This window comes from Misgurnus anguillicaudatus, chromosome 14 (genome assembly GCF_027580225.2).
Source record: "Misgurnus anguillicaudatus chromosome 14, ASM2758022v2, whole genome shotgun sequence".
Taxonomy (NCBI): Eukaryota; Metazoa; Chordata; class Actinopteri; order Cypriniformes; family Cobitidae; genus Misgurnus; species Misgurnus anguillicaudatus.
This window is the reverse complement of record NC_073350.2, coordinates 19,036,494-19,051,051: the sequence shown is the minus strand read 5'-3', so window position 1 is coordinate 19,051,051 and position 14,558 is coordinate 19,036,494. Positions and strand designations below refer to the sequence as shown.

General features: G+C 37.5%; 1 protein-coding gene across 4 annotated transcripts in view; it reads right to left on the bottom strand.

Moving 5' to 3' along the window:
* cdh4 (cadherin 4, type 1, R-cadherin (retinal)) overlaps window positions 1-14,558 on the bottom strand; it is a 294,301-nt gene that overhangs the window by 54,752 nt on the left and 224,991 nt on the right. For all 4 annotated transcript variants that reach the window (XM_055183497.2, XM_055183500.2, XM_055183498.2 and 1 more), the window contains one exon: window positions 7,222-7,366. In XM_055183497.2, coding sequence (XP_055039472.2) covers window positions 7,222-7,366 — 145 coding nt within the window. The remainder of the gene's footprint in view (window positions 1-7,221; window positions 7,367-14,558) is intronic.

Here is a 14,558-nt window from a genome sequence, read left to right as displayed (position 1 = left end):
ATTATACCAATACACAAAATAACGTTGTTTTAGCAATAAAACAGGTGCAATTTAAATGCTAAACAGTGATGTCATAGTCAAGGGGAATCGGATATATGTGTTTACACGGAAGTTGGACATCCACATATCAGAAATGTCTGATTTAAATCCACATTTGGAAGTGGCTCAGATAAGATGTTAAAAAAATCTGATTTTTTGTGTGTTTATGTATGTGTAACATCCAATCAGTGTCAGATGTGAGTAAAAATTATATTTTTTGTGGCTGTGTAAACATAGCCCTTGTGTTACTGATATATTATACACTAAAATGGCATTGTGTGTCATTGCATTCATTTGAATTAAGAGATATTGCACATACTTTTTTACCATGTAGTGCATTTTATACAGAGAAGGAAATAAAAGACATTATGTAAAGTTTTCTCATTTGAGAAATTATATTTGAAACACAAAGAATTTTTTTCTTTCTTTTAATTCATTTTTCTAATAATTGTTCATTATATTGAAGGTGCAGTGTGTAAATTTAAGCAGCATCTAATGGTGAGGTTCCGAATTGCAATCAATGGCTCAGTTCGCTGATCACCCCTCGCTTTTGAAACGCATAGAGAAGCTACCATAGCCGCCACTGGACCAACATGTCATTGTCGGAGACAACTTAGTAAAAAAAGTTTGTCCGTTAAGGAATCTGTAGAAACATGGCGGCACAAAATGGCCACTTCCATGTAAGGGGACCCTCGGTATGTAGATAAAAACGTCTCATTCTACGATAATAAAAACATAACGGTTCATTTTATACAAAAGGTCTTTATACACCCCTGATAATATAGTTTTGTATATTATTCAGCATTTCTGTCAAGAGATTCTTCTAAAAATTACAAACTGCACCTTTAAAGTTCTACAGATGTTTGTTTTTTTAGTTAAAAATGAACAAAAATTTAGCAGTACAGTACATGAGAGTGTGCGCACATAAAAAAACTGTAATACTTCTATTCAGGAGTGAACCAACAATGATTTAAAATGTTCAGCTGTCAGGTCGGATTAGATGGGAAACATCAGGGTACTGTATACGTCAATCGCCATTGCATGTCAGTAACACCAAAATGTTCTTATGTTTCAAACATAGATGGTGATAGAGATCCAACCTTTTTTGTAATGCAGCTTATATTAATTTTACTAGATTACTTATTTTTCTGCAAGTGTGGGCATGCCAATATCTTAATGTCTCTGTATATATATCATAAAAAACAGCTGGATTCACCGTAAACTATGTTTTTGAATCACTGCCGAATTGGATTAAACTTAAATTGAATCAGTCTTCTAAATGAACAGTAATTGGGTGATTACTTGTGTTTGGGCAACAAGGAACACAATTACTTTGTGTGTCTACGCCTCCGAGTAGAAATTTAGCTGGCAATGAAATCAGTAATGTATCATTTAAACCTGTATTTGGGTAGTGAATTGATCTGATAAGTTCACATACATCTGTGGCTGGTGATAAGGACACTTCCCTGCATGCTTCTCTTTGAATGTGGCCTGTAGTGCAGGGCCTGATAAAAAATCCGCTGTAATACTTCAGAGACACTCCGATTTGAGCATCTGTTCGGTTTAAGCTTCCCCTTGGTGAGTTAAACTGATAAACACGTGTCTGCGGCGTTCACGCTTAAAATATACAAAACATCTGCTGTGATAAAATCCTTGTGATCGCTGAAGATCAACGGGCAATAACGGCATTGCCATTTTTCAAGGCTACGAGATTAAACGCAATCTCATGAGGACCGCATCGAGAGTAGAGTTTAGCTTGAATTCTGGGGACGCCATGTTTTTAATTCACATAAAACATCAAGGATGTCAGCACGGACAGCGGTGGGATAATGGAACAGACTGTAATGCCTCCGTTTTCCATGGATAATTTAGAGTGCTTGTTTGGCGCGGAGCAGACCCACGCTCTACTGAAGGGAAACAGAAAATAGTGTACTCTTCCTTTTTCTCTTTGTTTATGAATTCCCACGAGAACAAAGTTGTTGTGAGGAGAGCTCAACAAAATAAAGACTAAAGTTTTTTCCTCCGAGGCGAGATTTCTGGACAGTAACGTTACAGATCTTGGAAAAACTCGTAGTCTATGCTTTTGGTGCTCAGCCAGCCAACTCTGACTTTAACCCTTAGACACAATGTGAGTAGTTCAAAGAGCATTCAGAGAAAGAGCCTATTCTCATGGAGGCACTATCATAACAATGATCTCGTGATCATAAGAATAAGAACAAGTTTAGGGCTACACTGCAAACATTGTTTTCTTTGCTTTGAATTTATGCCATGTTTTCCTGAACATTTGCATTTACAAATACAGTAGTCATGTAGCAGACGTTTTTATCCAAAGTGTGTGTGTGTTTATGTATAGAAAAGTGGATCTGGATCAGGTGTTAAAGGAATAGTCTACTCATTTTCAATATTAAAATATGTTATTACCTTAACTAAGAATTGTTTATACATCCCTCTATCATCTGTGTGCGTGCACGTAAGCGCTGGAGCGCGCTGCGACGCTTCGATAGCATGTAGCTTAGCCCCATTCATTCAATGGTACCATTTAGAGATAAAGTTAGAAGTGACCAAACACATCAACGTTTTTCCTATTTAAGACGAGTAGTTATACGAGCAAGTTTGGTGGTACAAAATAAAACGTAGCGCTTTTCTAAGCGGATTTAAAAGAGGAACTATATTTTATGGCGTAATAGCACTTTTGGGAGTACTTCGACTCGCCTGAAAAGTCCGCTCCCCTTCTCACTCTCATAATGGGAGAGGGAGGGTGTTACTGCGCCGAGTCGAAGTACTCCCAAAAGTGCTATTTCGCCATAAAATGTAGCTCCTCTTTTAAATCCGCGCTACGTTTTATTTTTTACCACCAAACTTGCTCGTATAACTACTCGTCTTAAATAGGAAAAACGTTGATGTGTTTGGTCACTTCTAACTTTATCTCTAAATGGTACCATTGAATAAATGGGGCTAAGCTACATGCTATCGAAGCGTCGCAGCGCGCTCCAGCGCTTACGTGCACGCACACAGATGATAGAGGGATGTATCAACAATTCTTAGCTAAGGTAATAACATATTTTAATATTGAAAATGAGTAGACTATTCCTTTAACAAGAGATGTGTCTTTATTCGATTCTTGAAAATGGTTAACGATTTGGCTGATCTTGTGGCGACAGGCATATCATTCCACCAGCGGGGAACAGAAGGTGTATTAGAGGGATTTCGTGCATTTTGTGATGGTACCACAAGCTGCCGTTTGCTTGCAGAGCACAGACATCCGGAGGGCATCCATACCTGTCAACCTTCGAGTTTTTCCCGGGATTCTCCTGTATTTTACCATTCTATCGCTTTTAAATAATTTCCTGTATTTCTATCGTATTCTATTATATCCATAAAAAATCCTACTGGGATTTTTTGTTTCCTACATTCTCCTCCGGTCAAGCAGGCGGCAATATATCTATAACATCTTACTCAACCGACAATAAAACAATAAGAAGAAGAATAGCGGCTGAAGAAGAAGAAGATTATCACCAATGTTATCTCACAAGAATTCGTACATATTTTACACATTGGCTTATTATTATTAATTCATACAACCACATTCATACATTTTTGTACAATTTGCCTTGACCCCTGTGACATTAGGGTTAGGTGCGGGGTTAGGGGTTTGGTTTTGTTGTTGTGTTTTTCATGAGAATCTTATGTTTTTACACGATTAACTTTGTATGAATTCATACGAGTTAACCAACTCGTAAAATATGTATTAATTCTCATGAGATCAGGCTGGTATTGCCCATTTTTCGCATACACAAACTTTTGTAACCTTGCGCGTTGTGAAACACTGTTTGTGTTTTACTGTTTAACCGCCTTACTGCTATTGTCCAATTCACATTTTTACATTTCCTTTGGTGTGTAAGTGTGTATTAGTACATGTTAACGAAATGCAAAAGGTACAAATCTCAAAGTAAACGATGGCATGAGTTATCATCTTCAACGTAAATCTCTTTCCTTGGACTACAACAAACACACAGAATGTAGGCAACACTTTTCTAGACAAGAGACAAGACCGACATTATCATAACTCCTCACGCTTCGGACTCACAGCCTGTAAGTTAACTCTTGTTAGCATTGCATTGTGAGCGAATCTTTTAAATATGGTAAGGAGCGTCACATTTCCAGCTGACATGAGAGGCATTCAGACCAAAGACAATTTACAGATTAGCTGGCCAATCAGGGACAAAGCGCTTTTCAGCGAGTTAAGTATTAAATGTTGGGCTCTATTAAAGTCCATTAAAATGAAAAAAATCCTGCAATGTTTTCCTCAAAAAACATAATTTCTTCTCGACTGAACAAAGAAAGACATCAACATTTTGGATGACATGGTGGTGAGTAAATTATCTGGATTTTTTCTTTTAAGAAAATGGAATATTCCTTTAACAACATTATTTAAAGCAAGATGTATTCAACTGAAAAGCCTTTACGTCTTGATTTTAGAGAAATCTAAAAGAATTTTGTAACATTTTATTTCAAATAAGAAAAAGCCAATGGGGTAAGACAAAAACGAACTTATAAAGAAAAACAAAATTATTTTTCTTACACCATCTGCAAAAACATTACAAAAATAAAATTGCATCATTGTGGTAATAAAGAAAAATATATCTTGTTTTAATGATGTTTACGTAGATAACTCTGCTGAAAAACATAAAAAAGTATGTATTTTTTTGCAGTTGTAACACCAAAAGATCATTTTCCACATAAAATCAATGTAAAGAACAATAGGCTTGGATATTGCAGATGAGTACACTGATCGAATTTCTGAAAATCTACTCCCCCTTAAATATTTTTACTCTAAGCATCATTTGCTTTGTGGAAATATTTGATTTGTATCTTTCTAGAAAGTGTAAATACAACAAGTGCAAGCCTACAATGCAGACTGTACAACCTTGACCACATCAGTGAACACTTGACCACAGCATTAATAAAAAGGGAAGCAATTCCAGAGAAAAGGTTCCAGATGAGTCTCTTTTCTAAACTCTTTGCCTCACATCACAGGAGAGCAGTTGACCTGGAAACAGCTCATGCAGCCTCATTACACTGAAGGGCTACGGCAGCTCTGTCAGGACAATCAGTGCACATCTTGTTTTCTGTCTGCGGTGCATGCAAATACATAATCAACCTTTTAGCATTTCATATATTCCTGTTTGCTGTGATTGTGATTCTGTAAACAGATTAAGGACGCCACAGTGGTATATTAGAGGTGGTATATGTGATCTGTGCTGGGAAAATTAGTCGGAATGGGCATTTTATTTTAAATAAGTTATTTATATTTAGAGATTTTCTATAAAAAAAAACAATGTATTTGTTGGAATCTAGCAAAAAAAATTACAGAGCTACACATGTCTGAAGATTAAAAATAAAGAAAGAAAGAAAGAAACGCATCCATACTTTAAAATTACTGCTAAAACTAATAGATTTGGCACATATAAAATCACATATAAAATAGGAAAAATATATATTCAACTTTTTTCTCTTTTTTAATTGTATGATTGACATTGAGACAGACAGCTTTAAGATCTACTGTAATGAAAGGATCAAATACAATGTTACACATTGTTCCAACAGTTAACCTTACGTTAATTTAAGACATAACAGATTATATCTGTGTGAATTCTTGTCAAAACAGATATTTTAAAACTGTAATTCTGTGAATATGTGTATATCAGGGTCGCGCGCTCACACGTGGATCTGTCAGTCAGCATGAGGAAAATTCTTTTCATGTTTTATGGCTCTTAATAACTTTTTAACATCAAGCAAGCAACTTTTTTCTTATTCCTGCATGTTTTAAAGGGGGGGGGGGGGGTTCAATGGTATTTCAAGCATTCTGACTTATTAACACAGTTATAGAGTTGTTTCCTCATGCTAAACGTATGCAAAGTGTCAAAAAAGCAGTTGGACATGTTACAGAGTATTTCTGTGCCGAATGCACTGCGCCAGGGTTCCTACAAGTTTCGGAAAGTTTTTTTCGATTACAGGTCCAACTGACGTTTCAGGGGTTTCTATACGTATCACTTCTTTATATGGGCACTTCCTCCGGAAAACCCCGCCCACCCATCAATCAGCGGGAGACGCTAGAGCTTGCAAACATTTTTTTACGCCACTCAGCTTTGTTTAATTTCAAAACTCAACAATGGCACGAAAGATGAAGTGTGTTTTTGGATGTAAGGAGAAGAAATCCAGCCTTATGAAAACAATGGATATAGTTTATTATCCGGGGTAGCAGCGGAGTTTTGCGTGCGTGTTTGATGCACTGGATTTTCCCAACCGGGTCACGAGTTGCATGCGGTAAGTAAGACTTCTGTCTTATGTTGGAAATATGCACGTGCATATTATATAAATGACACGAACATGTAGTGAACCATAAGTTATAAGAGTTGTATAGTGTTGCATGACTCGCACTCGCTCCACCCGCGGTAGTAACTCCTCCTTCTTCATTTTTTCGTACGTTATCTGAAAGATTCGGTAAAGCTAATCTTTCTTTTATAAATCTGATTAAACTTAAGACTCTTCCGAGATATAAAGGATGTAATACTACTCTATAGGTACTCCAGATTAACACCAGAAATGCAGAAACAGCGTGTGTTACGTGAGCTTTAAAATGTCACGTGCATGAGGGATGGACACGTGTCTTTGAATAGGTTAAGCATTTAGGACGATACACCTCTCAGAAAATGTACAAATAAAGATCATTTTAGATGTTTAATGACTATTTAGCGCATTGGGATCGCAAGACTTAATGTACTTAAACCTCAATTTCAAACAAAATCGACATTTATACTTTCTTTTCCCTGCAGCTCGATATTAGACCGTGTGCATTCCGACTCATTTTTCCAGCACGGGCCACATATTCTCGGCTTAAATTATTTCTATGTAAAAAAGAATAAGATAAAAACATACTTAATATGGTCAACATCATTGTGATCTTGTAACTGTGACATGATTATTATCCACCCATCCATTCTGTAAAAACCTGGAGATGCTGGAGCCTATCCCAGCATTGCAGATCACAGGTGGGATACACCCAGGATAGCCACTCAAGGCACTCACACCATGATCATTAGCATAAACAATTCATTAGCATTATCTTTCACGATGACATATGAAATATACACACATCAGTAAGGAATAATAAATACATACCAGGTTTGGACCCCTCTGCGACCGATCCATTGTACACCTGGTTTTTGAACTCAGGTCTGTTGTCGTTCATGTCAATCACATAAATGAACAGATCAATAGGAGGCTCCATTTGGTTCCCGTTAATATCCACTGCGTGGGCTCTAAGCTGTGGGTGAGACAATAACACAAATCTCATTACCATAACATACAAAACCAATAACATATTATTCTTTAATAAATAAATCCACATTGTACAGAAATTCACTTATCATATCTGGTAAAGTAGCTTCTGTGGATATTAAATCATCTTTAAGACACTCGTAGAGGCAATAATAGCTGGCACGTGCTTAAGGGAGACACTGAATGGAAAATGCATTCATATTTCATGCGTGTTATATATGGGATCCAGCGGGACGCCGCTGTCTTGTTCCTATCTAAATTCCATGAGTTATTATTCTGAAAAGACTTCCTGAGGAGGCTACACAATGCCAGAGAAGAACCTTGAACATGTGAAATAAACCTCTTTGTTTCACAAAAGATTAAAAAATAAAAAGGTCATTAAAAATGTTTATTTTATTAATGGTTCTTTTCTATTGAAACCTTTGACTGATCTTCTATGGCATTGCTTTGGTTCATCTCTATTTTTAGGATTGTACGACGGGCTAGAAAAAAATGCTAGTTTTGGAGAGAGAGAGAGAGAGAGAGAGAGAGAGAGAGAGAGAGAGACTAATGTCTATAAATAATCTTATTTTAATCAGCATTTATGGCTGATATGTGCAATAAATTTCATTCTCATATCATGTAATTAATTTAATTAAATTTTTTAATTGATTTTAATTTAATTTAACAACAGTTTTATACACAAACAAGACAAGCAGTTGACGACAGGTTTTTGTTATTCACGGCAAAACTAATGGAGTGTATACCAGGAGCGTAGCCAGAATTTTATTTTTGGGGGGGTCCTATCACTCATAACTCATAAATATATATATACGCACAACAACCGGTGACATGAGCTAATCCAATCAAGTTTGAAAATAGCTGCATTTTACCGCACAGCATTTTGATTGGTCAATCTATCAATCAGACTAAGAAATCAACATTTTCTTATTTTATTTTAAGCAATTGGAAATCTGAGGGGGCCGGACATGTAAATGAGGGGCCAAGGCCACCCAGACCCCCTCGTGGCTATGCCCCTGGTAAATACACCAAATGCGAAGCGGGTATCCACATCACGTTTCTCGATTAATATTACTCACTTGATTTAACATTGGCTTAGGCAAATTTTTTGCTAAAGTTACATTTTTTTTACTTGTGTTTCAGGAAAATTTGCTTCTATTTGCGTATTTGCATTGACTTTGTATGTAATCTACTCGCGCAAATCATTGAATTCACGTTTGGTGTGTACTCCCCATAACTGTGAAGCAAAACAAATAAATAAAATCATGCGATTCATTTTTATTGATCGACAATTTTAGACACACATGTGTGCTTTCATCTAATATTCCCGTAGACGACAGGTTTTTGTTGTGCATTGCAAACATATCTGTCAAGCGAACAAATAAATAAAGGCACAACAGGAAAATCTGTTTTCTCAGCTGCTGTGCTTAGCATTCTGTATGGGTTGGTGAGGCGGCTGGGAAGTTTGTGTGTGTGTGTGTGTGTGTGTGTGTGTGTGTTTGTGCTATATATGTGTGAGATTGTCTGTTGTTAGTGCCCAAGACACTGCATCTTTGATCTGTCGACCCACGAGAGCGTGCGGACTGCAAATGTGTGGCTTAATGGCATTATTAACATGCTAGCTGACAGAACGAAAACTCTAGTAAGACAAGGAGTGACAGAGAGAGATCGGTAAAGGAACGAAATCCTCCGGTAGTGCTTCATCGCTTTGTTTATTTTCTCTTCTTTCCACTGTGTCAAAGCCATCCGCTCTTAAATTCTGCAACACACTCCGGCGCTAGGACATACACACAGACGGTGAAGAAAAACTACAGGAAAGCCACAAATGAGAGACAACTACAGACTTCACAAAGAGCTAGAGGCAAAGAACCATGCCTGAAGCACATGAGCATTAGACCATGTTAGTACAGTGAATGCTATATTTGCCTATCATGCAGACATCTGAGGTTTCAGTCTAGGACTGAAATTTTTTTGCGTTAATATTTTATTATACTATGGTTGCATGTGTTGTGAGTAGCTGTCATATGTGTACTTCATCACAAGACATGCAAGACCGTTATCGCCTATTTGAACGTACTGTGCTGATAGGTACTGTAGAGTAGGTTTCCATGGATACCAACTTTTTGATCACAAAAGCTCATCATATGAATCGTTTTCTCTTAAAAAACCTACTGTTTTGCTTAAGAAGACATGTCATGTGGATTACTTTAATGATGGATGTTGATGTTTTCGAGCTTTGCCATGCTGGCTTCTATACAGTATAAGAAGATAACATGACAGCATTTTAAATGTAAACTTATTAATTTGCATTCAACTAAATAAAGTTAGTCATAAACATCTGGGATGTCACGAGGGTGAGTAAATGATAAGAGAATGTTTTATATTTGTGTAAACTATTCTTTTAGTTGAAAAAAATTTATTTTGTTTCTTTATTTGACAAATTTTACCGTATTTAAGGCTACATTTACACGAAAACGATCTGAAGAGAAAACGCAAAAGCGCATTATCACTTTTTATTCAGCGTTTATACAAGCGGTTTAGGGGGGAAATCTGCGTGCATATGGTGACGCAAAATTGTGTGATATTCGATGTAGTATGCACTCCAGGCATCTAGGTGGCAATGTGAAGCACTGACACACAACAAAACCAAGTCCACGCGCCTGCGTACAACCTTCTTCCTTGTTCTCCCAGGTCTCGTCCAAAGCCGTCTGGTTTGCCTCCGACGAATTGGCGCATCAACAATTTGATAGAGGTAATTACAGTTTTTTTTACAGATGCTAGGACATATTTCTTAATACTTAGGTCACTTTTGCAAAACTCTTAACACAGTGAGCACAACAGAAGTCTATGTGGGATACACTGAAGATAAATTATCATTGCTTTGGCACAAAATGCATTCAATAACTACATCTCTCAAATTTCTTGAACTCTTTACTCACTCAGACAACTGCCAAAACTCTTTATACATACAGGCCAATTTGCACATGCTTACATTCGGTTTTCAAAACTGTTAAACTTATGTTCAAAACAATAACATAATACAAAACTGAATAAGACAGCAATTTCCTACATTTCTACCGTAATATTCTAATGAATATTTTAAATCTTAAAATTAAATGCTATAAAAACAATTGGCCAAATGGAGAAGACAGAGTAGATTAGGATTACTTATGTATCTGTATCAGTGGATGGTGTGAATACAAATTCTTGTATTCTGGAATTACATTTTGCAAAAAAATGTAAAATAAACTACATCAAATTTTGAAGAATTCTGCATCATGTCTGATTGATTCCAATAACACATATTGCAGTGAATTATAAACAGATATGTGTCCTTGTTTTACACAAGAAAACATTGTATGATGCTACATTTTGATAGTTTTTTTATGTCATTGTTTTGTGGGTGACAAAGTGTGTTTGTCGGCTGTCCTTTGCTAGTGTTCTGGAAGAATGAGTTGATTTGAGACCTGAATAGAGTGTTTTGGTAGTTGTAGTGCATTTTGAATGTGAAATGAACTGCTTTGCCAAGCTGAAAGTTGGTTAGGAGAACTGTGTGAAGAGTTTTGCAAAAATGACCTATTTATTGAGAAATGTGTCCTAGCATTCGTAAAAAACTGTAATGCACCTTCTCTGATCAGTAATACTAGCTGTGAATATTTTGTACAATTGCTGGAAAGACTCGTATGGAAATAATCCGACATGTTTGTTGTTATTTTCCTGAACTGATGCATGCCTGTGACGTAAACGCGTACGTGACGAGAGCCACCGTGAGCAGACTTGGTTTTCCACTTTGGAGGGTGGTTTCATTTTTTTTGCGTTTTTAAGCCCCAAAAATTGCAGTCGCAGTGTAAACGAAAGGCACATCTGATAAAATATTTTTACGTTTTCACCCTCGAGCGTTCTCGTTTAAACAGGGCCTAAAGATGCAATGTGGGACTTAATATACATAAATATATTATCAGTGGTGTATAATATCCTTACGTAATGAACTGTATTGTTTTTATTCCCTTGAATGATCCGTTTTTATCTACATACAACGCGGGTTTCCATTTACACGGAAGTCGCCATTACACAGCAAAATCGTCAGTGTTAAATCAAGACTGCTAGTGTTTATATGAGTAACACCAGACCTGGTGGTCCCCATATATACACCAGCAGTGTTGATTTAACATTGATGATTTTGCTGTTCTACAGTGCGCATTTCGTCCCAACGCTGTATCAGACGACAACATGTTTGTCCTATGGCAGCTACCATAGCTTCTCATTGCGTTTTGAAATCGAGGTTGGTTGCAATTTTCAATCTCACCACTAAATGCCTCTAAAAACCCATACTGTACCTTTAAATCAATACCGGAAAATTCTTTATGACACAATCATACTAGACTTTCAGTATTTAAAAGTTATACGCAGACCCGTGCATATGGGCAGCATCTGGATATGATAGGCCAAAGTTCAAATTTTTTTTCACAAAAGCCTGCTGTCTTACATGTATAAGAGTCTAAAGTGACAGTGGCATCAGATAATGAGAAAACTCTGCAGATTGGGTGCAGGTCTGATTTGGAGACACCACATTTGAAATCTCTGGGTGCTAGGGTTACTACTTAAACAAGTTCATGGCTTTGTTCAATTGCAATGTTTCCATATATAACCTGGTTAAATCATTCACCTCAAACATTCAGCCTTTAAAGCCATGAGTATGCATCTTAAAATACGATAAAATCGAAAACTTAAAGGTGCAAATTGGAAGCAGATTTGGGTGTCTCAGTCATACAGATAATCATACCGGGCTGAGTAATGGAGGACCCTGTGAGCTACCCGAGGGGCCATTTAACCTTAACAGGGCTCATATGCCTACTGGTCTGACTCACTTACTGCAGGCACAAGCTCCATCTGACTGCAAATAAACACAAAATCACACATTTATACACACACACACACACACACACACAAATGCTAACTTAACCATAGTGGATACTGCCGACTTATTCAGATATATGCAGCCGCTCGCGCACACACTCCTGGTGAGGATGAGACAGGCTTAGCTGTAATTTAGACTGATAGGTAGACGTGAAGTGCCACATCATCTACTGCTCAATGGACCGCAGAGTTAAGAGAAAAGAAAGTGAGAATAAAATAAGAGAGAGAGAGAGAGTGGCATAAGTCAAAGGTAGGAGCCACAAACAGAGAAGACCTCGATTTACAGGCGATCTAAATATACACCAAGGGCGACGTGCCAGCACTTCCAGCAAAACGGCAGAGATAAAAAGGCAGTTATAATTGTAAGGAACAACCATGGGAATCAAAAGCAATGTGTTGTGTTAGGAGTACGTGAGTGAATGACAGTCGAGGGAAAAGCCGGAGAGGTTGCTGGCAGTCTGCCTGTGACGGGGCTGGGGTGACAGGCAGAAACATGAGAGGGGCAGGGTCGCTGTTTGATTCGATTCCCCAGCTGAGTAAAAGCTTTGGGAGCTGCACACTCATCACTCGTGACAATTCAGCACCACGTTCTCTCTCTCTCATATGCGGATTGCTACAGAACCTTCGTCTAATTGACAGTTTGACTAACTGAAGAAAAAACCGATGCGTCAAAGCGATTCTTTTCTTTGTCACTGGATTTTTCTTCTGCACATTACTCATAACGAAAAGAGCTTCATAAACAGAACAGCCGAGTAAAAACAAAATAAAGGAGCGTCTTTAACAAGTGACGGCAGCCGGCAGGTCCAAAACGATTCGTTTTAAATGCATTGAAAGCAGTTTGAATGGCCTTAATTGCTCAAAGAAAAAAATGAGTTTTATGGTTTCTGCAAACTTTGCTTAACAAGCAGCGGAGGCATTTACTTAACTATGGGGATTTTTCTTGGGAAATCGCTGACAAGGCAACCGCGCTTGTTTTGATGGCTGAAACTTTCCGGAACCAATCAGACTCGCAATCAAGTCGGATCTTTGACTTTGTTGGGTTTTGTTTAAGTGCTGATTAAAAGTTATACTATACAGCTAGATAAAATATAGGTTATTACTATTCAGAAGTTGCAGGGTAATGTAAAAAACAGTACAGGTTTAGATTTACAATCTGTACTCTTAGGAGCTGTTTCCCGGACGGGGATTAGCTTAAATGAGGACTAGGCTTTAGATTAATTAGGAAATATAACTAGTTTGAACAAACATGCCTTACTAAAAACATTACTTATGTGCGTTTTGAGGTAAAACAAAGGGAACTGATGTATTTAAGATATGTCAGTGCAAGTTGTTTTTAGTTTGGACAGCTCTTACATTTATTTTAGTCAAGGACCAGTATAATCACTGCCCGGGAAAAGAAAGGTGCTCAATCAGTGGTTCTCAAAGTGGGGGGGTGGTCCACCCCTTGGGGGCGGTGCAACATGCTGCCAGGGGGCACAGTTTTATGACATTTTATAAAATAGGGGTATGCGCGGCAAAAACTAACGCGGGTTAGTTGAAACACGGACCGTTTACATTGTTGCACAGGGTTGAGTGATTTGTTTTTTCCGTATTGTTTTCACGCTATCAAAAGACGATCTCCTGCAAATAATTTTTCCATAGAGTTATTGCTGAACGAGTATTTTGGTGGCATGTAAGTAAATTTTTTATCATATGTTTTTGTTTCTGAGTTGGAGTAGATACCAATACAAATTTTATGTCATATAACAGTGGTTCTCAAACTTTTTCCGCGTGCGGGCCCCCTTTTGTACGGTGCATTCCTTCGCCCCCCCAAAGAAAATTTATGACAAAAACATTAAACAAAAAATATTAAGTTATACAAAGTAGTGCTGTTGGTTAGTAGCCTTATTTTTATTAGGTTTAATTACAGAGAATTCATGATAAATTAATGTATTTTATAAAATGTCATAAAACTGGGGCCCCCCTGGCACCATCTTGCGGCCCCGGACCCCAGTTTGAGAACCACAGAACTAGAACATAGCATCATTTTGAAATATGTCTGCAGCTCTTAGCAACTTTTTTGGTAGGCTTGAAAATATTTTGACCCAGCGAGGTTAATTGTAACGCTGTGTTACAACTAACCCCTCAGCACTTACAATTTGCAAACCGCTAATGTTAGCGTAATTCTTGCCGTTGTTTTAAATAGGCTACGCACAAATGATTGCTGGCTGCCAACAAAATAAATGTGCCTGTCTTCTCAAAAATTGTCAAAATGTATTTTA